This window comes from Microcaecilia unicolor, chromosome 4 (assembly GCF_901765095.1).
Source record: "Microcaecilia unicolor chromosome 4, aMicUni1.1, whole genome shotgun sequence".
In the NCBI taxonomy this organism is placed as follows: domain Eukaryota; kingdom Metazoa; phylum Chordata; class Amphibia; order Gymnophiona; family Siphonopidae; genus Microcaecilia; species Microcaecilia unicolor.
This window is the reverse complement of record NC_044034.1, coordinates 369,839,734-369,864,117: the sequence shown is the minus strand read 5'-3', so window position 1 is coordinate 369,864,117 and position 24,384 is coordinate 369,839,734. Positions and strand designations below refer to the sequence as shown.

Sequence of the window (24,384 nt, the reverse complement as noted above, 5' to 3'; positions counted from 1 at the left end):
CATACTGCTGTGATGGAGCTGGGTATGACATTTGAGGCTGGCAAAGAGACTGGTAAAACATTTTTTTAATTTTATTTTTAGGGTGGGAGGGGGTTGGTGACCACTAGGGGGTAAGGGGAGGTCATCCCCGATTCCCTCTGGTGGTCATCTGGCCAGTTTGGGCACCTTTTTGAGGCTTGGTCGTGAAAAGAAATGGACCAAGTAAAGTCGACCAAATGCTCGTCAAGGACGCCCTTCTTTTTTCCATTATCGGCCGAGGATGCCCATCTCTTAAGCACGCCCCAGGCTGGTGTCCTGGCATGTGAGGGGGACCACTGCACTATGAATGCTGGCTCCTCCCATGACCAAAGGGCTTGGATTTGGTCATTTTTGAGATAGGTGTCCTCGTTTTCCATTATGGCCGAAAACTGGGGACGACCATCTCTAAGGTCGACCATCTCAACAATTAGGTCGACCATCAATAAGGTCGACCTAAATGTTGAGATTTGGGCATCCCTGACCGTATTATCGAAACAAATGATGGATGCCCATCTTGTTTCGTTAATATGAGTTTCCCCGCCCCTTCGCCGGGACGTCCTTAGAGATGGGCGTACCCGTTCGAAAATGCCCCTCATTGGCGCACTTATGTCAGCACAATGGTTCATGTGAATTGACAGGACAGAAGTGCATCATGTAATGTGTGCATTCTATAAGTTGTGCCCATTGTTCAACAACATGCCCACCCATGCACCGCACCCATATACACCCCCCTCACAGTTCCATTCTCTAAATTGTGTTCAACAATTGGCACAAAAAAAAGAAACGTATGCCCGCTATAGAATCGCCCTTAGCGCCAATTGCCACGCCTAACTTTGCACGCCAGACTTATGCCTGCTGAAACCCAAGTTAGGCACGCTAAGGCAGTACTGCATAACTACATGTGCAACTTTTTGAAATGCTCCTGAAATGCCCATGGCCACGCCCCTTTGCGTTATGCACAAGAAGAGTTAGGCAACATGCCTTATAGAATAGCAGGCGGCAAAATGCAAGTGAAATTTTTAATGAGGGCCAATCAACATCAATAACTGGCAGTTTATTTATTTGTTGCATTTGTATCCCACATTTCCCCACCTATTTGGAACAGATAACCACGTTGCAGCCTTGCAAATTTCTTCAATGGAGGTTGACTTTAAGTGAGCCACTGACGCAGCCATAGCGTTAACAGTGTGAGCCATGACATAGACCTCTAAAGTCAACCCAGCTTGGGCATAAGTGAAAGAAACTGAACGAAGCCTTGCGCGGGAAGAAGAGGACTTCGGCTGGCGGGGGTTGGGGTCCCCCGCCAACAAAGGTAGGCAATGGCAGGGGAGGGTTGGCGGTAGGAGGGGGGGTCGAGAGGGTCGTCGGCAGGGGGGTGGGTCAAAGTTGTTGTTGTTGGTGGTGGTGGTGGTGGCGGCGATGGGGGGGGTCGACAATGGCGGCGGGGTGGTTGGCAATGGCGGAGGGGGGGGGTCGGCAGAGCTGGGGGGAGACTAAAATGTGCCCCCTCACCTCGGGCCCTGGACCCCCCTCTCGTCGAAGTCTGGCTACGCCCCTGTTACAAACGCACTTGACGCTAATAGTAGATGCAGGGATGGAATGACCATTCAGGCAACAGGGCAGTGCTTGAAGGCTCAGAGCAGCTGGGGGTCCCAGTTCCTCCTCCCCACATAACTGACGTCTCTTTCCCCTCCGTCCCCGGGTCTGTCACTCTCCCCTCTGTCATATCCCCTTCCCCGCTCTTGCATTTCCTCTGTCTCTAACACCCTCCCCCCCCCCCCCCCCACACACACACACATTTATCTCAACAGCTTCTTTATCCATATAGGGTCCCGGCATAGGCTGTTTGCTGCTGACCGGCATCTTCTCTCTACCATTGCCCTTCCCTTTCTGATGTAACTTCCTGCTTCCACAAGGGCGGGCTGCGGCAGAGAGAAGGTTCTGGGCAGCAGCAGACAGCCTATGCCGGGCCCTGTACAGAGAAAGAAGCTTATGTGGTAAACATGGGGGGTGGAGGAGAGCTGAATCTGGGAACAGAGGGCAGAGAGGATAGAGGGGGGGATGCTGGCCTTGGGAGGGAGAGAGATGTTGGACCTGGGGAAGATGGTGGAGCTGTAGGGGGAGGGGCACAGATGATGCACCTGGGGGAGGGAGAAAGAACAAGAGGGAGAGATGTTGCATCTGGGGGGGGGGGAAGGGAAGAAAGATGTTCGATCTGGGGAGGATAGGGTGAGAAACATGTTGGATCTGGGGAGGGGGAGGAAGGAGGGAGAGGGAGAAATGTGGGTCCTGGTGGTGGGGGGGGGGGGGGGGGGGGGACCATGGTTCTTATTACCCAGGGGCCCAGATCCCTGTGAGTCTGCACCTGAGTAGATGCCAAGCTATAGAATGAGATGGATAATGTTTGTAAAATTAATTCATAGAAATCTGGAATCTTTTTTGATAGGAACAACAATAACTTGCTCAGGCTGCAGAAGGGTTAGAGATGCAAATTTCTGTCTGTTTAGGGTCTGTTAAGTGTGGGGTTCCCTCCAGTTTCACTGTAATCCCTGCTGAACACTAACTTCCCTTGTGTCACTGGAAGATTTCTCCTATCTGCCAGTACATTGAGCTCTTTCCCATTGCTATTTTCTCAAGGGAGGGCATGTGAAATTGTCACTTCTAGAAAAGTGATGGCAGAGCGTAAGGGATGATTTCAGCTTTTGCTTGAAGCTGTTTTGTGTAAGGAAGGGAGAGGAGGTGCCTTTCTATTGATATGAATGACTGTGTTGCTGGTTCTGCTGCGGTGGACACAAGAAAGGCCAGTGCTATAGAGACAGAGGTTTTTGAAAGTTTTCTTTTTTTTTTTTCTAATTTTTCAATGACATTTCTTTTCCTCGTCTTACTGATGTTGGTTTCAGTTTGAAGATGTTCGCTTTACTATATCGCAATGAACTGATTGACACGTGGTTTTAATTCTGGAGTATTTGTAGCTTTTAAAAAGACTCGGGGGGGGGGGGGGGGCCCTTGTAATAAAATACATCAAAATACCGAAGCTTAACGTGGGATTTTACTGCATATTTTATGCGGCACCATTTGAATGCATTTCCACTATATTTATTGCAGGTCACGTGTTAATGATCCCATTAGTGCGCGGTACATGCTAAGAGTTAACACAGTCCCTGCTAGCTGGCGAATGCTTCCACGCCCACTCTCTGTCCATTTCACACCCCCTGAGAGGAAAGAACATCTGAAAAATTCAGAGAAGGGCGACGAAAATGATAAAGGGGATGGGACAACTTCCCTATGAGGAAAGGCTAAAGCAGCTAGGGCTCTTCAGCTTGGAGAAAAGGCGGCTGAGGGGAGATATGATAGAGGTCTATAAAATAATGAGTGGAGTTGAACGGGTAGATGTGAAGCGTCTGGTCACGTTTTCCAAAAATACTAGGACTAGGGGGCATGCGATGAAGCTACAATGTAGTAAATTTAAAACGAATCTGAGAAAAGATTTCTTCACTCAACGTGTAATTAAACTCTGGAATGCGTTGCCAGAGAATGTGGTAAAGGCGGTTAGCTTAGCGGAGTTTAAAAAAGGTTTGGATGGCTTCCTAAAGGAAAAGTCCATAGACCGTTATTAAATGGACTTGGGGAAAATCCACTATTTCTGGGATAAGCAGTATAGAATGTTTTGTACTTTTTTGGGATCTTGCCAGGTATTTGTGACCTGGATTGACTACTGTTGGAAACAGGATGCTGGGCTTGATGGACCTTTGGTCTTTCCCAGTATGGCAGTACTTATGTACTTATGTAACCTGAGGTTTAATGTGTGGAAATATGCAAATTACTTCATAACCCCTTAACACAGCTGCTCATAGCCTGTTTCCGCATTAAGGGCTTAACGCCCTTTATTAAAAGGGCCCCTCAGTCAGGTCTTTTCCTTTAATTTGAATAATCTTGCTGCTGCACTAAGGAAGAAAATATAATCCAGGGATTTAACCGAGCAGGAGTCCACTTATCACTGCCTATTTAACCGGACAGTGTCACTGAATATTACTAAATACCGCCCAATATGAAAATGGGCAGTTCGGAGGTGGTACTGCAGGCGGCGTCGGGAACTTGTGTAGTACTGCGAGGCTGCCACGTCAGGTTGTGGCAGACATTTTCCAATGGCAGCCACAAGGGGCAGGAGTGAGAGGGCTTGGCTGCTCTCCCTATCACCCTCACTAGGATCACCAGGCTTTTAGGTATCTGGACTACAGTGTGTGGGGGTGGGGGGGGAGGTGAATTTGATTCTCACGGGCTAGGGGGGAAGGTCGACAATAGAAATTTGGGGGCCCTTTTACTAAGCCACGTAGGCACCCAACATGCATCAATTTGGAATTAGCGCCCAGCTACCGTGTGGCCCGGGCGGTAATTTCATTTTTTATGCCTGTCCACTTCGCCCGCCAGAAAATAATTTTTATTTTCTGGCACATGGCGCTACTGGACGGTAAAAGGCATTATACATGCATAGCCCACTGCCGCCTGGTTAACGCATGAGAGCTTACCGTTAAGGAAATGGGTGTCGGTAAGGTCTCAGACCCCAAATGGACGCGCGCCAATTTTCATTTTGCCACATGTCCATTTTCAGTCAAAATTTTTTAAAAGGCATTTTTACAGGTGGGCTGAAAAATAGACCTGCGTACGTCCAAAATGCACGCTTACACTAGCGCAGGCCATTTTTCAGCGCACCTTAGTACAAGGACCCCTAAAACTCAGTTATGTGGGCCCCGGCTGAATATCGGCCGGGCCCCTTATAAGCCTCGGAGGCCATCCCCACCAGATATAGCCCCTGATATTCAGTGTAGTGACCAGACATCTCGGGCTAATCTAGCCAGGGAGGGTTAGTGTTTAAAAAAATGCTGACCGCTGTGGGCTGAATATTGGCTGGAATAAATTGATATAAAATGATCCAGTCACTGTTTCAAAAAGTTCTGAATAACAAAGCAAGGACTCTGTTTACCAGGGGCGTAGCCAGACCTCACGGTGGGAGGGGGCCAGAGCCCAAGGTTGGGGGCACATTTTGAGTGCCGTCCCCCCCACCCACCGCCCCACCTTGCCTCCTCGTCCTCTCCGCCTCGCCCCCTCACAAACAAATACCTTTGCTGGCGGGGGTCCCCAACCCCCCCCCCCCACCAGCTGAAGCCTTCCTCAGCACGGTCTCCAGCGCAACCGCAATCGCCGCCTGCCCCCTGCTCTTCTTTCTTCTTGCTCCTCATGTGCACGCTGACGCTCAGCAAGAAAGAGGAGCAAGAAGAAAGAAGAGCAGGGGGCAGGCAGCGATCGCGGTTGCGCTGGAGACCGTGCTGAAGAAGGCTTCGGCTGGCGGGGGGTTGGGGACCCCCGCCAGCCAAACCAGGGGCCCGGATGAAATTTGAAGGGCCCAGGTCCCTGTGGCCCCCCTGTAGTTACACCCCTGCTGTTTACTAAGGTGCGCTAGCATTTTTAGGAATATATGGGTGTCTTTAGTGTTTAGCCGCGTTAAAACCGCAGGCACACCCTTAGAACAGCTTATTAAACAGGGCCCTAAATTTAGTTAGGTTTGTGTGCAATATACCTTGTGGTAAATTTACCTGGTATTTTGAGAATAAAAGCAATTATTTCCCTGTAGTCAAAATCAAAAAGTTAAATAAACTGATGCTGCTACACCGCAGGCTCTACTGAGGAATAATTGCCAACGTTAGTTTATTAAACCTCCTACAGCAAGGTTTTAGCAATGAAATGTGTTAAAGTTTAAAAAAAATGTACGTACTGCCAGTTTCCTTAGAGTTTCCAGCATTTCATTCTGATCCTTCAACCCAGCTGTATGAATGTTATTTACTGCTGTTTCTTTCTCCGTAAGCCACGCGTCAAACAGACCCTAGGGAAAGAAAAGGGTTAAAGATTTACTTTAAATTTTGTTTACCAATCTGGAGACAGATTGGCGCATTTTTCAACAGTATAATACTATGAGCATTGGAGCCGACTCTGTGGGTGCTGTGGGTGCTTGGGCACCCCCAATATTGAGAAAGTTCCTTGTATGTGTCCAGGGAGGGGTTATTTCCACTGGGCTTAGCACCCCCAATAATTTTGAAAAGTTGGCTCCTATGACTATGAGAATGCTCAATGTTAATTTTTGTTAATTTTCAGCGTTTGAAAGCTTCGGTATTGTTCTGAATATCTTAGAACTGCAGTACAATAATATAACCATAAACGTCATGGCCACTGCTGGATGAATTTTAAGCTTAATCAGTGACCACGGAAGGTATAAGGGTCACTCATGAAAGAGGACTTACAGAAACTAAAACCTGGTACCAAGGAATAGTGAGACAAACTTCGAGTTCTGCTCCCTACGAAAATCCTCTAACCAAAAATCTCCTAGATAGCACCGAAACGGCTTTGGTTTCAATTGCTGTAGACAAACTGATTAAGTTTTAGTAAACTGAAATCAATTAAATTTAGAGTGGATTAAAAAATAATTTATTGCAGTTAGGGAGCTGAATGAAGGCTCAGGTTTATTCATATCTAGGTCACTCATTATAATAGATTACTTATAGCATGTACAAACAAACCCCACACACAGAAAGCTGTATCTATAAACCTCAGCATCCACTGCTTTTTAAAAATATAAGAGGAAAAAGCCTCCGTGAGCTCTGGCAGTATGAGAAAGACATGGGAAGCAACTGCTTGACCTGGGATTTGTAGTATGGAATGTTGCTACTTTGAGATTCTGAATGGAACGTTGCCACTCTTTAGGATTCCAGAATCTTGCTATTCTTTGGGGTTCTACATGGAACATTGCTACTATTTGAGTTTCTGCATGGAACGTTGTCACTCTTTAGGATTTCAGAATCTTGCTACTCTTTGAGATTCTGAATGGAACCTTGTCACTCTTTAGGATTCCAGAATCTTGTTATTCTTTGGGGTTCTACATGGAATGTTGCTACTCTTTGAGATTCCGCATGGAATCTTGTCACTCCTTAGGATTCCAGAATCTTGCTATTCTTTGGGGTTCTACATGGAATCTTGTCAGTCTTTAGGATTCCAGAATCTTGCTATTCTTTGGTGTTCTACATGGAACGTTGCTACTATTTGAGTTTCTGCATGGAATCTTGTCACTCTTTAGGATTCCAGAATCTTGTTATTCTTTGGGGTTCTACATGGAATGTTGCTACTCTTTGAGATTCCGCATGGAATCTTGTCACTCTTTAGGATTCCAGAATCTTGCTATTCTTTGGGGTTCTGCATGGAATCTTGTCACTCTTTAGGATTCCAGAATCTTGCTATTCTTTGGGGTTCTACATGGAACGTTGCTACTCTTTGAGATTCTGCATTGAATCTTGTCACTCTTTAGGATTCCAGAATCTTGCTGTTCTTTGGGATTCTACATGGAATCTTGTCAGTCTTTAGGATTCCAGAATCTTGCTATTCTTTGGGGTTCTACATGGAACGTTGCTACTATTTGAGTTTCTGCATGGAATCTTGTCACTCTTTAGGATTCCAGAATCTTGTTATTCTTTGGGGTTCTACATGGAACGTTGCTACTATTTGAGTTTCTGCATGGAATCTTGTCACTCTTTAGGATTCCAGAATCTTGCTATTCTTTGGGGTTCTGCATGGAATGTTACCACAATTTGGGTTTCTGCCAAACACTTGAGACTTGGCTTGGCCACTGTTTGGAAAACTGGATACTGGGCTAGATGGACCATTGGTCTGATCCAGTATGGCTACTCTTATGTTCTAAAAGTGCCTCAATATCTATCATCAGCACTAAAAAAAAACCCTCCTCACTTTTAAATTTAAGCAGTGTTATACTGTAAACCCAATTATTTCACTGAAAACCTTTTTTGTTTACTTTTCTCAAAATCTACTCGATAGCTCGGCCATTTTTCAAGAGACTATCCATGTCCAACAGTGGCCAGCGTTTCGCATAGCTGCTAAAGGGAACCATGGACCAAATTTATGGGGTGCAGTCACTCGAGTGCTATCAATCATGCCAGTGGTGCCTATAGATGTGAACATGTGGCTGGAGGTGAAAGAATATATAAATACCCAATAACAAACTGACAGTGGCAAAGCTCAGCATCGTAAAAATTGACTGAAAACTATTCTATGGCCTCCATAAAATAAGCAGAGGTGGCAGGACAAAACTTTTTGTTTTGTTTAATTTCTCGAGTCGTTTAGAGGAATTTTCATTCCATTCTGTTACAGTTTTTTTATTTTATTTTTTATATTTTAGAACGAAATCATTACTGCTCACTCTCCTGAAAGTTTGCACTCTTCTGAAGAATGCACATAATTTAAGAAACAGGAAAATAAATACAATTTCAGGTTTTTACCTCTTGTTTCAGGCACAAAATCCCCAAATGACTTGGGGAAATATTGTTAAAATTTCCCATGTCATTTCAAATGAATGCACATCCCTAAAAATAAATCGATAGCCTCAATTTAGATCCCAGTGTGCAATTGCCAACTACATCCAGCCATGTTTGAATTTAAGGGGTCGTCAAGTAGGTTGGTCTTCTCTTTCACTCCGAGAAGAATGGTCCCCTGAAATAGGATGTGAGTGTATTGGTAAGGCTGCATGGGGCTCTTTCTTTCCTTATGTGGAGTCTATGTCTTAGAGAATTTTACTGGTTGGTACTGTCAAGTCCATCACCTTCCTCAAATGCTGAATTTCCTAGATAGAAAATTGAAAAATATCTCCTCCGCTCATAATACCACTCACCTGCTCTTCAGCAAAATGTTGCCACTTGTAAAGGACATCCTGTAGCAGAATCCATCGATCCTCGGTCCATCTACAAATGGCAGCCCACCGGTCTCCCAGATGCTGAAAGGAAATAATACTCGTTGACTTGTGATACTCTTCAGTGAGGCACAAAGAATATGCTGCATGTTTGAGGCAGAAAATGACATCTCTGCAACTCCACCAGGAAAAAACGTTAGACATACGATGAGGCTTCAATATTTTAAACGCAAAACACAGATGGGGTTCACACTTTCCACAAAAGTCCAGCAACACAAAAGAAAAGTGGAAAAGAAACCAACTTCAAGAGATCAGTCCAAACGCAAGAGTAAGATGCTCCCAAATCAAACTTTGTTTGGACCCTACACGGTCCGTGTTTCGGCTTTAACAAGCCTTCATCAGGGGTCAATCAGTGAGTGCATGTGATGATTAACGATGGAGCACATAAAGCAAGTGTCTCTTTTCTCCTTGAGTCTGAGGAGATGGAAGTGGCTGGTTTGGCTCAGACTCAAGGAGAAAAAAGACACTTGCTTTATGTGCTCCATCGTCAATCATCACATGCACTCACTGATTGACCCCTGATGAAGGCTTGTTAAAGCCGAAACACGGACCGTGTAGGGTCTAAATAAAGTTTGATTTGGGAGCATCTTACTCTTGCGTTTGGACTGATCTCTTGAAGTTGGTTTCTTTTCCACTTTTCTTTTGTGTTCAATATTTTAAGGACACGACTCTAAACATATCTGGAACACTATGATACTAGCAGAAGAAAACTGATGCTTTAGACAAGGTGACGTTTGACTGTCAACTTGTGTATAGCTCTGGACTTTGAGTTCTGGGTTTTAAAATACCAGATTTTTTTGATTTCATGCTATATCGACAGATTTATGGTTTTTCCATAGACATTCTTGAGAGATTGTAAAGACTCCTGAGGCAGGCCGGTTGGCCGAAACACGGCCGTGTCGAGTCTTTTAAGCTACACAATAAATTTGGACTCTTTAAGCATCGTTTAGAGACCATATCTTTGTGTCATCTTCGCTGAATATTCCCTCTGAACAAAGCTTCTAACATTGTACTCTGCTATCCAAACTCCTAGCTTTCCCGCAGTCAGAATGCCCTCTGACATACCCCTGTGATGAGGCCTGATATTATGTGAAGGGTCAAGGGTCACGGACTTGACATGCCACCTTTCTATGGTACAATCAAGCACTTTCTATATTCTGTGCAGGTACCTTTTCTCTGTCCCTACTGGGCTCACAATCTGTTTTGTAACTGAGGCAATTGAGGGTTAAGTGACTTGCCCAGGGTCATGATGGATGGCTTTCTTATTCGCAATGAGATACACAGAGGGGCATAATCGAACGGTGTAAAGCGGTGTCCTGACCGTATTATGGAAACAAGATGGCCGGCCATCTTTTGTTTCGATAATACGGTTGGGGACGCCCAAATATCAACATTTGGGCCGGCTTTAGAGATGGCCGGCATTGGTTTTCAGCGATAATGGAAACTAATGCCGGTGATACCCAGCCAAATCCAAGGCATTTGGTCATGGCAGGAGCCAGCATTTGTAGCGCACTGGTCCCCCTCACATGCCAGGACACCAACCGGGCATCCTAGGGGGCACTGTAGTGGACTTCAAAATTTGCTCCCAGGTGCATAGCTCCCTTACCTTGTGTGCTGAGCCCCGCAAATCCCCCCCAAACCCACTCCCCACAACTGTACACCACTACCTTAGGGATGAAGGGGGGCACCTAGATGTGGGTACAGTGGGTTTTAGGGGAGTTTGGAGGGCTCAGCATTTACCATCACAAGTGTAACAGGTAGGGGGGGATAGGCCTAGGTCCACCTGCCCGAAGTGCACTGCACCCAGTAAAAACTGCTGCAGGGACCTGCATACTGCTGTCAGGGAGCTGGGTATGACATTTGAGGCTGGCATAGAGGCTGGCAAAAAATTATTATTTTTGGGGGGGGAGGGGTAGGCAGGGAGTTGGTGACCACTGGGGGAGTAAGGGGAGGTGATCTCTGATTCCCTCCGGTGGTCATCTGGTCAGTTGGGGCACCTTTTTGAAGCTTGGTCCTGAAAAAAAGGGACCAAGTGAAGCCAGCCAAATGCTCATCAGGGCCGGCTTTGTTTTTTCCATTATCGGGCAAAGCCGGCCATCTCGTAACCACGCCCCCCGTCTCCCCTTCTGTACCCTGCCGAAACACCCCCTTAAAGTTTGGTCGGCTCTGCGACGGAATGCAGTTGAACCTGGCCAAAATCGGCTTTCGATTATACCGATTTGGCCGGGTTTAGGTGATGACCGGCCATCTCCTGATTTGTGTCGGAAGATGGCCAGCCTTCTCGTTCGAAAATAAGCAGGACAGTTACCTTAGGGGTCATTTTACTAAGGTGCACTAAAAAAAATAGACTGCGCTGTTATAGGGCGTGTGCATTGGACTCACGCATGTCCACTTTTCTGCACGCCTGCAAAGAAGGCCTTTTTTTGGCCCTAAATGGACATGCGGCACAATAAAAACTGGTGCGCATCCATTTTGGGCCTGAGACCTTACCGCCACCCACTGGCTTAGCGGTAAGGTCTCATGCGTTAACCGGACAGTAATCTTCAGTTCGTGTACACTGCTGATTACCTTCGGTTAGCGCCATGTGGTAGAAAATAACCTATTTCCTGCCGCATGTATCGGACGTGTGTAAAAAATGGAATTACCGCCCGGGGCATGCGCTAGTTCCAAATTGACGTACGTTGGAGGGCCCCTCAATTCTTGATCTTTCGTTCAAATTCGTGGTCTCTCTCTCAATGTATGATTTCGCATCTTTCCTTTCTTTGGAGGCTAATGGATCTTGTTGACAGATTACAAACCCATGTACGTAGTTACCAAGAGCTGATTATACAGAGGAGTATCGACAGCACTGCAGACATTTCAATGGATATCTGAAAGTTTACAGAATAGTGCTTAGCTCTCATTTTTTTTTCAGCACCATATATAGAGAACTAGTAAAAAAGGCCCGTTTCTGACACAAATGAAACGGGCGCTAGTAAGGTTTTCCACGGAGTGTGTATGTTTGAGAGAATGTGTGTGAGAGAGAGAGTGAAATGTGTGTGTGTGTGACAGAGAGAGTGAGACTGGGTGTGAGAGTGTGTGTGTGAGAATGAGAGTGTGTGCCAGGGGCCCCCCTCCCTCCCTCCCAGTTCCAGGGTGGCCCCGCCCCCCTTCCTCCCAGTTGCAGGGTCGGCCCTCTCCCCCTCCCTCCCAGTTTCAGGGTCACCTCCCCTCCCTCCCAGTTCCTGGGTCCGGCCACCCCCCCTCCAAGTTCCAGGGTCCATCCCCCCGCCCGCCCTCCTTCCCTCCCAGGGTCGTTGCCCCCCCTCTCTCCCTCCCTCCCAGTTCCAGGGTCGTTGTCCCCCCTCCCCCCTCCAGCCACCCTGCGATGTTTAACTGCAAAATTAGGGAGCTGTGTAGTGTAATAAAACGCACCTGCAACGTTGTGAAGCTGACTCCGTGGCTTCACTGAAGTGAAGGGTTCGTAAGGTTCGTCAGATTTGTCAGTCTGTCACCATACGGTCACTTATACGTCTGTGCCAGAGCCGGTGGTGGGCAGCGGGACTGGTGGTTGGGAGGCAGGGATAGTGCTGGACAGACTTATACGGTCTGTGCCAGAGCCGGTGGTTGGGAGGCAGGGCTGGTGGTTGGGAGGTGAGGATAGTGCTGGGCAGACTTATACGGTCTGTGCCAGAGCCGGTGGTTGGGAGGAGGGGCTGGTGGTTGGGAGGCGGGGATAGTGCTGGGCAGACTTATACGGTCTGTGCCCTGAAGAGCACAGGTACAAATCAAAGTAGGGTATACACAAAAAGTAGCACATATGAGTTCTCTTGTTGGGCAGACTGGATGGACCGTGCAGGTCTTTTTCTGCCGTCATCTACTATGTTACTATGTTACCATCTCTCTCAGCCCCTCCCTCGCGCCTCTGATAGGTCCGCCGCCCTTGACGTCATCACGTTTTGACGCGAGGGCGGGGCCGAGAGATGGTGACAGACTGACGAATCTGACGAACCTTACGAACCCTTCACTTCAGTGAAACCACGGAGTCAGCTTCAGAACGCTGGAGGTGCTTTTCATTATAGTAGAGATGTACCTGATGCTCATTATATCCGAAGATTCTGCAGTCAACGTTTTCATTGTGTGTTTTTGATGTAATATGATTGCTGTTTGGTTTTCAATAAACACTGAAGTTAACAACAACAGAAAAAAAAAGACTCGAGTGTCTGGAACTATTCGGGCTCTTTCTTCAGGCAACGGGCAAAAGAAGGAACCTTAATACAGCCAGCAAGACTTGCATTTTAAGGCAGGCATTATCCTAGATAAAGTGTCAATCCCAGCCAAGTACTTTGCTGGATTTTTAAGCAATTTTTATTTTTGGCAAGCCTTGTTGCTTTCTAAATATACACACCAGTCAGTGTCATGCTTCTCGGCATAATGAAGGCAATTTTTAGAATGATTGGGCTGGCTAGCTAAGAAGTTGAAATCTGGACCCATATTTTCAAGTGAGACGGATGGGGTTGACAGGTCTAATGGAAAAGGAGAACACTGAAAACTACAGCTTCTAGTTTCATCTGAATTGTTTCTTCGACTCCTAAGCGCTCATCTCTCCTTCCTTATATTTCCTCTCGTTTTAAGGATTACAGATGTGTTCATATATTTTTATTAAACTAGCAGCAATCTGTATAATCTTTGTGGAGGAATTTCATATTCATCTGCAGTCTTTTGCTCTCTTACCTTCTACCTAGGAAAAGACCAAGGGTCCATCGAGCCCAGCATCCTGTCCACGACAGCGGCCAATCCAGGCCAAGGGCACCTGGCGAGCTTCCCAAACTTACAAACATTCTATACATGTTATTCCTAGAATTGTGGATTTTTCCCAAGTCCGTTTAGTAGTGGTTTATGGACTTGTCCTTTAGGAAACCGTCTAACCCATTTTTAAACTCTGCTAAGCTAACCGCCTTCACCACGTTCTCCGGCAACAAATTCCAGAGCATAATTAAACTCTGGAATTCGTTGCCAGTGAAGGCGGTTAGCTTAGCAGAATTTAAAAAGGGGTCGGACAGTTTCCTAAAGGACAAGTCCATAGACCGCTACTAAATGGACTTGGGAGAAATCCACAATTTCGGGAATAAGATGTATAAAATGTTTGTACGTTTGGGTAGCTTGCCAGGTGCCCTTGGCCTGGATTGGCCGCTGTCGAGGACAGGATGCTGGGCTCGATGGACCCTTGGTCTTTTCCCAGTGTGGCATTACTTATGTACTTGGCTCACTTTTATTACATAGAGCAGTGATTTAACCTATTGTGATGTCATAGTGGCTCATTCCACCAATAAGAGCCAACCTCATTAGTGATGTCACAATGGCTTGATTGTATAGAATGTTTGTACGTTTGGGAAGCTGACCAGGTGCCCTTGGCCTGGATTGGCCGCTGTCGGAGACAGGATGCTGGGCTCAATGGACCATTGGTCTTTTCCCAGTGTGGCATTACTTATGTACTTATGTCCTCTACTTGGCTCACTTTTATTACATAGAGCAGTGATTTAACCTATTGTGATGTCATAGTGGCTCATTCCACCAATAAGAGCCAACCTCATTAGTGATGTCACAATGGCTTGATTGTATAGAATGTTTGTACGTTTGGGAAGCTCGCCAGGTGCCCTTGGCCTGGATTGGCCGCTGTCGTGGACAGGATGCTGGGCTCGGTGGACCCTTGGTCTTTCCCAGTGTGGCATTACTTATGTACTTATGTCCTCTACTTGGCTCACTTTTATTACATAGAGCAGTGATTTAACCTATTGTGATGTCATAGTGGCTCATTCCACCAATAAGAGCCAACCTCATTAGTGATGTCACAATGGCTTGATTGTATAGAATGTTTGTACGTTTGGGAAGCTGACCAGGTGCCCTTGGCCTGGATTGGCCGCTGTCGGAGACAGGATGCTGGGCTCAATGGACCATTGGTCTTTTCCCAGTGTGGCATTACTTATGTACTTATGTCCTCTACTTGGCTCACTTTTATTACATAGAGCAGTGATTTAACCTATTGTGATGTCATAGTGGCTCATTCCACCAATAAGAGCCAACCTCATTAGTGATGTCACAATGGCTTGATTGTATAGAATGTTTGTACGTTTGGGAAGCTCGCCAGGTGCCCTTGGCCTGGATTGGCCGCTGTCGTGGACAGGATGCTGGGCTCGATGGACCCTTGGTCTTTTCCCAGTGTGGCATTACTTATGTACTTATGTCCTCTACTTGGCTCACTTTTATTACATAGAGCAGTGATTTAACCTATTGTGATGTCATAGTGGCTCATTCCACCAATAAGAGCCAACCTCATTAGTGATGTCACAATGGCTTGATTGTATAGAATGTTTGTACGTTTGGGAAGCTGACCAGGTGCCCTTGGCCTGGATTGGCCGCTGTTGGAGACAGGATGCTGGGCTCGATGGACCCTTGGTCTTTTCCCAGTGTGGCATTACTTATGTACTTACGTACTATGCAGCCCTCCTCTCTCCTGCTTAGGTCAGCAGCTAATTCTGGTGATATGCGACTTGTTTTGGCATTGCGCACTTTGACGGGGTACCTGACTGGTGCTCTGTGTTTCAGTGTGCACCTTTGTCTATTGCCTTCCACACATTTTCACAGCTCCTCCCATAATGGGCATAAGAAACAGAGGGCTTTTTACTAAAGCTTAGTGCATATATGCGGGATGTAAAGTACAGCTTATGAAGAAGCTCCAGACAGCCCAAAACACAGCTGCCAGGCTGACATTCGGCAAAAAATGATTCGATAGCGCTAAACGTCTCCGATTAAAACTGCACTGGCTCCCAATCAAGGAGCGCATTACCTTTAAAATTTGCTCTTTAGTCCACAACATTATCTATAGTGAAACCCCAGGATACATGGTTGACTTGATAGATCTTCCAACCAGAAACAAAGCGTCACGTTCCTATTTGAACCTCCACTATCCAAGCTGCATTGGACTCAGATACAAATCAACCTATTCATCCAATTTCTCCTACTTAAGTACACAAATGTGGAATGAACTACCAAAGAGTGTGAAAACGATCCATGACCATCTAAACTTCAGGCGATCATTAAAGACCTACCTGTTTTGCAAGGTCTACCCTACTGACCCAACTTCAATGGCTCAACTCTGCAATGCATCAAAACCTTACATTGTATTGGACATTATATATTCCTTATTTCCTTGACCCATATTGTACTTGTATACCCTCACCTGACCCTTATTTTATACTGTATTTGTTTAACATCTACCGGACCTGGCGATCGTCTTTACGGTATTATGTAAGCCACATTGAGCCTGCTAATGGGTGGGAAAATGGGGGATACAAATGTTACAAATAAATAAATACTAATTCTGTTAGAACACTGTAAGGGGCCCTTTTACAAAGGTGCGCTGAAAACTGGCCTGCGGTAGCTTAGATGCCTGTTTTGGGTGTGCGCAGAATCATTTTTCAGCGCACTGGTACAAAAAAAATGCCTTTTTAAAATTTTTGCCGAAAATGGACGTGCGGCAAAATGAAAATTGCCGCGCGTCCATTTTGAGTCTGAGACCTTACCGCCAGCCATTGACCTAGCGGTAAGATCTCACACGGTAACTGGGCAGCAATGGTCTATGCACGTAAATTGCCAATTACCACCCATGCGCCAGAAAATAAAAATATTTTCCGGTGCGCGTAGCGGACACGGGTCAAAAAATGAAATTACCAGAAGGGCCACTCGGTAGCTGGGCGGTAACTCAAAGTTAACATGAATTGGGAACAGGTAGGCGCCTACCCGGCTTAGTAAAACGAACCCAAGAGTGTGTACAGACAGCATTGAAGCCTGTAGATATATACAGATAGATGGAGAGATATATAAAGGTTCACAAATAATTAGTTTTACACAATTTCATAACATTAAATCATCTGGGATGATATTGTCACCATACTATAAAACAGTTTTATCTAATAATACTAACATAAGGACATAAGAATAGCCATATTGGGTCAGATCAATGGTCCATCTGGCCCACTATCCTACTTCCAACAGTGGCCAATTCAGGTCACAAGTACCTGGCAGAAACCCAATGAGTAGCAACATTCCATGTAGAACCCCAAAGAGTAGCAAGATTCTAGAATTCTAAAGAATAACAAGATTCCATGCAGAATTTCAAAGAGTAGCAACATTCCGGAATCCCAAAGGGTAGCAACATTCCATGCTACAAATCCCAGGGCAAGCAGTGGCTTCCCCAGGTCCATCTCAATAACAGAGTATGGACTTTTCCTCCAGGAACTTGTTCAAACTTTTTTTTAAACCCCGATACACTAACCGCTGTTACCGCATCCTCCAGAAACGAGTTCCTGAGCTTAACTATTTTTTGAGTGAAAAAATATTTCCTCCTATTTGTTTTAAAAGTATTTCCATGTCATGTCATCAAGTGTTCTCCGGTCTTTGTACTTTTTGAAAGTGAAAAATTGATTCATTTTTAGTCGTTCCACACCACTCAGGATTTTATAGACCTCAATCATATCCCCCCCCTCAGCCATCTCTTTTCCAAACTGAAGAGCCCTAATCTCTTTAGCCTTTCCTCATACGAGAAAAGTTCATCCCCGTTATCATGAAGGGTTGCAATTACTGCACCTGGGAAACGTGAAGTCCCACTTTAAAGAGAACATAGAAATCAGAATTGAGATGTCGGGGGGGGGGGGGAGGGGATGTGTATAATTGCAGTAGTCTTTTTTAAAAAGTCTTGGCCGATGTAGAGCTTTTTCAAAACTACATGCAGGAATGCACATGTATGTTGCAGGCATGTGTGGCGGGAGCCTCCATTTTACAACTGTCAATCTGAAAAATAACATCAATGGAGGGAACTCAGCAACTTACACGTGAATTTCTACCGCTTTAGTGTCCTTACACCTGCAAATGCTCCTAAATACAGATTTGATGGGGCAAAAACAACCCTTCTTGTAAAAGGCTGTCCAAAATGAACAAGTGCAATCCCATTACAGAATGGAAAAGAGACTGCTGAGGGGGGATATGATTGAGGTCTACAAAATCCTGAGCGGTGTAGAACGGGTAGATGTGAATCGATTTTTTTACTCTTTCAAAAAGTACAAAGACCAGGGGACACAATTAATATTACAAAGAACTACTTAAAACAGGAAATATATTTTTACTCATGGAATAGTTAAGCTCTGGAACTCATTGTCGGAGGATGTGGTAACAGCGGTTAGCGTATCTGGGTTTAAAAAAGGTTTGGACAAATTCCTGGAGGAAAAGTCCACAGTCTGTTATTGAGACAGACATGGGGAAGCCACTGCTTGCACTGGGATTGGTAGCATGGAATGATGCTACTATTTGGGATTCTGCCAGGTACTTGTGACCTGGATTGACCACTGCTGGAAGCAGGATACTGGGCTAGATGGACCATTGGTCTGACCCAGTATGGCTATTCTTATGTTGGTTCCACCTAAGCCCTGCACCCTTGTCATCTGCACACTGTACAGCTATATACACGTACCAGTTATCTGCGTAAGTAAATCTGAAAAAGGGCTTGTAATTTAACCACCTTAACAATTAACTGCAAGGTTTTTTTTTTACTGAAGTCAAATATACGATATTTCACCAAGTTTACATATCTTGCAAGAAGTTATCCTTGCAGCTACTAAGAATGAGTTTTAAGGCCAGGGATAATAAAATATTGATCAATTTCTTATTACTGGTAAAACATTTTTCCAGAATTGCATTCGATTTCCACAAAGTGATTTGAAATAAAAGCTGAGATGTAATGTACCCTTTATCCTTTCTTATGTCTCTGTTAGAAAAGAAAGTGTAGCGATACACAATATGTGGCAAAAATACTGTTTGCTTTTTCAGAGCCCTGAGTTCAGATATTAAGCTGTTATCCAAACTGCAATACCTGAGTGAGTGATGCAGAAACTGAAAATCTCTATGCCATTAAATTAAAAAAAAATATTTTCCAGTGCTCCAGAAATGGAGCACGCTTGAGTTGGAACCACCGCCGGTGGCCGCGTTGGGCCAGCGGTGGTTCTGGGATAGCGTACGGCAAGCTTGCGTTAGGCTTACGTGCGTAAGTAACCTATAATCCATGCTAGTCACAAATTTGGAGGCACAACTTGCTGGAATTAGGGGGAAAGACGGCTGAGGGGAGATATGATAGAGGTCTATAAAATAATGAGTGGAGTAGAATCGTTTGTTTACTCTTTCCAAAAATACTAGGACTAGGGGGCATGCAATGAAACTACAAAGTAGTAAATTTAATATGAATCAGAGAAAATATTTCTTCACTCAATGTGTAATTAAACTCTGGAATTTCTCGCCAGAGAATGCGGTAAAGGTGGTTAGCTTAGCAGGGTTTAAAAAAGGTCAGGATGGCTTCCTAAAGGAAAAGTCCATAGACCGTTATTAAAATGACGTGGGGAAAATCCACTGCTTATTTCTAGGATAAGCAACATAAAATGTATTGAACTTTTTTGGGATGTTGCCAGGTACTTTTGACTTGGATTGGCCACTGTTGGAATCAGGATGCTGGGCTCGATGGACCTTTGGTCTGTCCCAGTGTGCCAATACTTATGTACTTATGCACTTTTCTTAATAAATCATTCTTTAAATCAAAAGACACAATGCAAATGTTCCTATGTTTCAGCCCAGTGTTTTGCATTAATTAGCCTTAGCAGCAAAGAGAGAGCATATGGACATTGGATCAGGGATTAAAACCAGCACTGTGTTGTAGCAGGAAACAGCAAGCTGCAGAGTGTGCTCATTGGGAACTGTAATGGGGTAGGAAAAGTATGAGAAATGGGTTTAGAAGCCTAAATGGACCCCCCCCCCCCCCAATTAGATATTTACCTTAGCATAATTCCAGAAAGTTTGTGCAACAGGGTTGATTCAGTCCTGGGTTTATCCCATTGCATGCAGGGATCTTGTAGTTGTGATTTTCACTTGCAGTCCATAAGAAAATCAAGACTACAAGTCCCTAGATGCAGAAGGGTAAACCCAGGACTGGATCAATTCTGATGGGTGAATCTGGATCCAGTTGGCAACCTTATCCTAAAGTAAATATCTAATTGGGCGGGTTCCATTTAGGCTTCTAAGCCCATTTCCCATACTTTTCCTGTCCCACTACAGTTCTCTATGAGCACACTCTGCAAGCTTGCTCTTCCCTGCTAATACACAGTGCTGCAATAGAAGAGGCATAAGCTCCTTTTAATACATAGTAAAATAGTAAATGACGGCAGATAAAGACCTTATGGTCCTTCCAGTCTCCCCAACGATAAACTTATTTTACATGATATGTGATACTTTATACCCGAGTTTGATTTGTCCTTGCCATTCTCAGGGCACAGACCGTAGAAGTCTCTTATACTAAAAGTTCTGAAGATTCTGGAATCCTAAAGAGTTACAAGATTCCGGAATCCCAATTAGTAGCAACATTCTACTACTACTACTATTTAGCATTTTTATAGCGCTACAAAGTGTACGCAGCGCTGCACAAACATAGAAGAAAGACAGTCCCTGCTCAAAGAGCTTACAATCTAATAGAGTAACATAGTAAATGACGGCAGATAAAGACCTGTACGGTCCATCCAGTCTACCCAACAAGATAAACTAATTTTACATGGTATGTGATACTTTATACCCAAGTTTGATTTGTCCTTTCCATTCTTAGGGCACAGACCGTAGAAGTCTGCCCAGCACTGTTCTTGTACTAAAAGTTCTGAAGTTAACGTCAAAGCCCCTTAAAATTTACACTCCAGCCCATCCAACCAATGTCCATCTGCTTAGGCTAATTAATGCAAACCACTGGGTTTTAACATAGGAAATTTCCATTGTATCTTTTGATTTATAGAATGATTTATTAAAATAAAACACTTTCCCCCAAATTCTAGAAAATTGTGCCTCCAAATTTGGGACTAGCATGGATTATAGGTTAGTTACACACGTTATTATATTTAGGTATCCTTTTACAAAGTGTAGGTAAGCCAAATGCAGGCTTACCGCACGCGGTAGTTCTGGGTCAGGCGTGCGCCATTTCTGTAGCACTTGAAAATAGTTTTTAAAATTTAATAGCACGGTGCTAACCCGGTGGTAATTGAGCATAACCCAGCACTGCCCACCTCAGTGGGTGGCGGTAAGCGCACACCACCTGCAAGGCCACGCGGTAAGAGTACTCTTGACAGTGCTAAACTACTATGAAAAACTGCATTGGCTACCAATCAAAGAACGCATCACTTTCAAAATCTGCACGACAGTTCACAAAATAATTTACGGCGAGGCACCGGGATACATGACAGACCTCATCGACCTGCCAGCCAGAAATGCCACAAAATCTACACGATCATACCTAAACCTCCACTACCCAAGAAGCAGAGGACTCAAATACAAATCCATCTACGCAACCAGCTTTTCCTATTTAAGCGCACAACTATGGAACGCACTGCCAGAAGCAGTAAAAACTACGCTCGACCATCTAGACTTCCGGAAAGCACTAAAGACAGATCTGTTCACAAGAGCATACCCCACCGTCCCAACATAAAATACCTGGACACCTACGTCATAATGAAACCAAAGACCTTAATGAACGTTACCTGACTCTTCCTCCCTTCTCCCTCTCTAAGACCCCCCAATCCAACCTACCATACATGTACTTCATCCCACCACAATATCACTTTGTATTATTCACACTATGTATTTGTTCATACCGGAATCGGCTATCACCGTTAACGGTAATATGTAAGCCACATTCAGCCTGCAAATAGGTGGGAAAGAAAATAAGATGATACCTTTTTTATTGGACATAACTTAATACATTTTTTGATTAGCTTTCGAAGGTTGCCCTTCTTCGTCAGATCGGAAATGGGCAACCTTTGAAAGCTAATCAAGAAATGTATTAAGTTATGTCCAATAAAAAAGGTATCATCTTATTTTCTTTTCCATGTTTTATTTTGTTTGATTTCTATTGATAACCTTAAGAGTGGACTAACACGGCTACCACACTCCTCTACTTAAAATAGGTGGGAAAATGTGGGATACAAATGTAACAAATAATAAAATAAAAAAATAATTATATGCATCAGTAAAATATCTGATGCTGACTTCACCATTTCTGATTGTTAGGACCCTGAGTATCCAACACAGAAGGACGATGTAGCTTGAGGCACTGTCACTCCTCTCCTGCTGGACCAGACCAGGAGCAGTGACAGAGGTATGAACAGGAAGAGAAGGGGGAGGGGGGAATCATGAAAACAGAAATAACAAGGGAATAACCTCTGTAGAGCTGCACCTGAGGTGTTTCAGAGCCCCTTTCCTCTCCCTCTACAGCAAACACTACACCAAGACCCCACCTTCCCACTGCTTATAGGGGATGTGGCGGCCATTTTGAAGCCAGACAGGCAGGAGTGAGTGGGCATGGTTCCAGCACCAATGTGCTCCCCCTAAACCACCAGAAAGCTTCATTCCAGGCACCTTCTCTGCACCTTTAAAATTCCTCCAAACTCTTCCTAAAAAAAAAAAAAATTCTCCACCAGCCATTTCAATTACAATTGTACAGCCTCAATGCAGCACAATTTCCAGCACCTGCCACTCCAGTTACTAGCAGTTTCTTAACCGAAGGTGAAAAAAAAAATAATTATTTATTGTTATTTATTGCATTTGTATCCCACCTTTTTCCCACCTATTTGCAGGCTCAAAGTGGCTTCCATAGTTTTGTTAACACAATTATTCTTGGAAGTCAGGTACAATTATTGTTGTACAGAGATTAGTTAAGGGAAGAAGTAGAGAGTAGAAGGGAGGCATTTATTAGGTGTAGTAGACGGTAGGTTTTCAGCAGTAGATTAGTAAGGTTCTGGGTCTTCATTCATCCCAACTACCACCCAGGAACGCAAAAAAAATCTTCCCCTACACCCCTCATTCTTCATCCTCCGAAATGCAAGGGTTTGAAATGCAAATCAATGCATGCATCTACCTTTTCCTTTACGAGCACGCAGCTCTGGAATGCGCTACCACGCAACTTGAAAACGATCTATGAACTGACCAATTTCCGAAAACTATAAAAACCTATCTCTTCGACAAGATTTATCACAAAGATCAACATGCAAATGTATAATCTTCTGAACTTCTAACACTGACTTATAATGTCTTTTGCTTTAACACCACTATATAATTCACCACCATGTAACACAAACCTTCTGTAAACCTAACGTATATTCACTCCTATTTCCAGTACCCATGATGTATTGTAAGCCACATTGAGCCTGCAAAGAGGTGGGATAATGTGGGATACAAATGCAATAAATAAATAAATAAATTATATGCTTTGTTGAAGAGATATGTCTTGAGGGATTTACGAAAGATAGTTGTTTCGTTGATTGTTTTCAGGTTTCTAGGTAATGCGTCCCACAACTTTGTGCCCATGTACGAGAAGGTGGTATCATGCATCAGCTTGTATTTTAGTCCTTTGCAGCTGTTCCACAGCAACTCAAAATTCACCTGACTCAAACAGCAGTCACCATTGCTACTATTGCTGCAGACGTCACCCTGATAGTGACCCAGGGCATCCCAACTTTCCTCACAATCGCCACATCAACTAATAAACAACACACTGCCTAACTCAAACCTTACAACAGACCACACACAGCTGCAATTTAAGGTAAAGATAGTCGATTACTAAAAATTTGAAAAAGTTAATTTTAAATTTTAAAAATTTTAAATTAAAATTAAAGTAAATTAAAAATTTGAAAAAAGTTAAATTTAAATTAAATTAAAATGTTTAAATTCAAAAAAGTTTAAGGGCTCAATATTCAAAGTCATTTTACTTGCCAGTGCCACTGAATATTGGCTCTGACTGCCGTGGTACTGTCCAGTTAGTGTCATGGGAGTCTGCGGTCAACTTGAATGGAACTTCATTATTCGGTTCACCAATCAGTTAAACAAGTGATTCAAGTTAGGACAGCAAAAAGGCAGTTTTAACTTTGGGCCCTGTTTACGAAGGCGCGTTCGTGTTTTTAACACGCCTACAATTAGTGTGCGTACTAACTGTGTAGGTGCCTATAGGGATACCGTAGGCATGTACACGGTTAATGCACATACATGGTTAATGAGCGTTAAAAATGCTAATGTGCCTATAATGTGGCCCTTTATCTGCCAAGCTAACCACGTGCCAGACAGAATATTAACTGGTACGCGGTTAGCTTCTGGCTGGCTGCTGGACACGGTCAGGCTCAATTCAGTCTGCGGTTGTCGGCAGCTTAAAAAGTGCTAATCGCCATGGGCTGACTATTACCCCCCTAAGTCTCAAACCTTTACCCCGCTTCCCAGCCATGCTGGCACCTTCTTTACCTAAACAAATTCTTCTCAGCTGTTTTTCCCATTCCTTTAAACCCCTCCTCAATCCCCCCTCCCCTACCTGTCCACCGGCCTATGTCCTCTCCCATTTTAGCCTCGGTCTCAGCATGTTATTGGGCTCCTCTGCCGACATTCCCTCGGGACCATGACCTCTTCTGCTAATTTATTCAATGATAAACTGCCTTGAAAGATTTTGATCAGGTTTGGCAAACAAA

At 44.4% G+C, this 24,384-nt stretch overlaps 1 protein-coding gene across 1 annotated transcript in view; it reads right to left on the bottom strand.

Moving 5' to 3' along the window:
- DMD (dystrophin) overlaps positions 1-24,384 on the bottom strand; it is a 2,615,032-nt gene that overhangs the window by 1,600,274 nt on the left and 990,374 nt on the right. Inside the window, exons 14-15 of the mRNA XM_030202363.1 lie at positions 8,744-8,845; positions 5,789-5,896 (exon numbers count right to left, since the gene is read on the bottom strand). Of these exons, the coding sequence (XP_030058223.1) occupies positions 5,789-5,896; positions 8,744-8,845 (210 nt within the window). The remainder of the gene's footprint in view (positions 1-5,788; positions 5,897-8,743; positions 8,846-24,384) is intronic.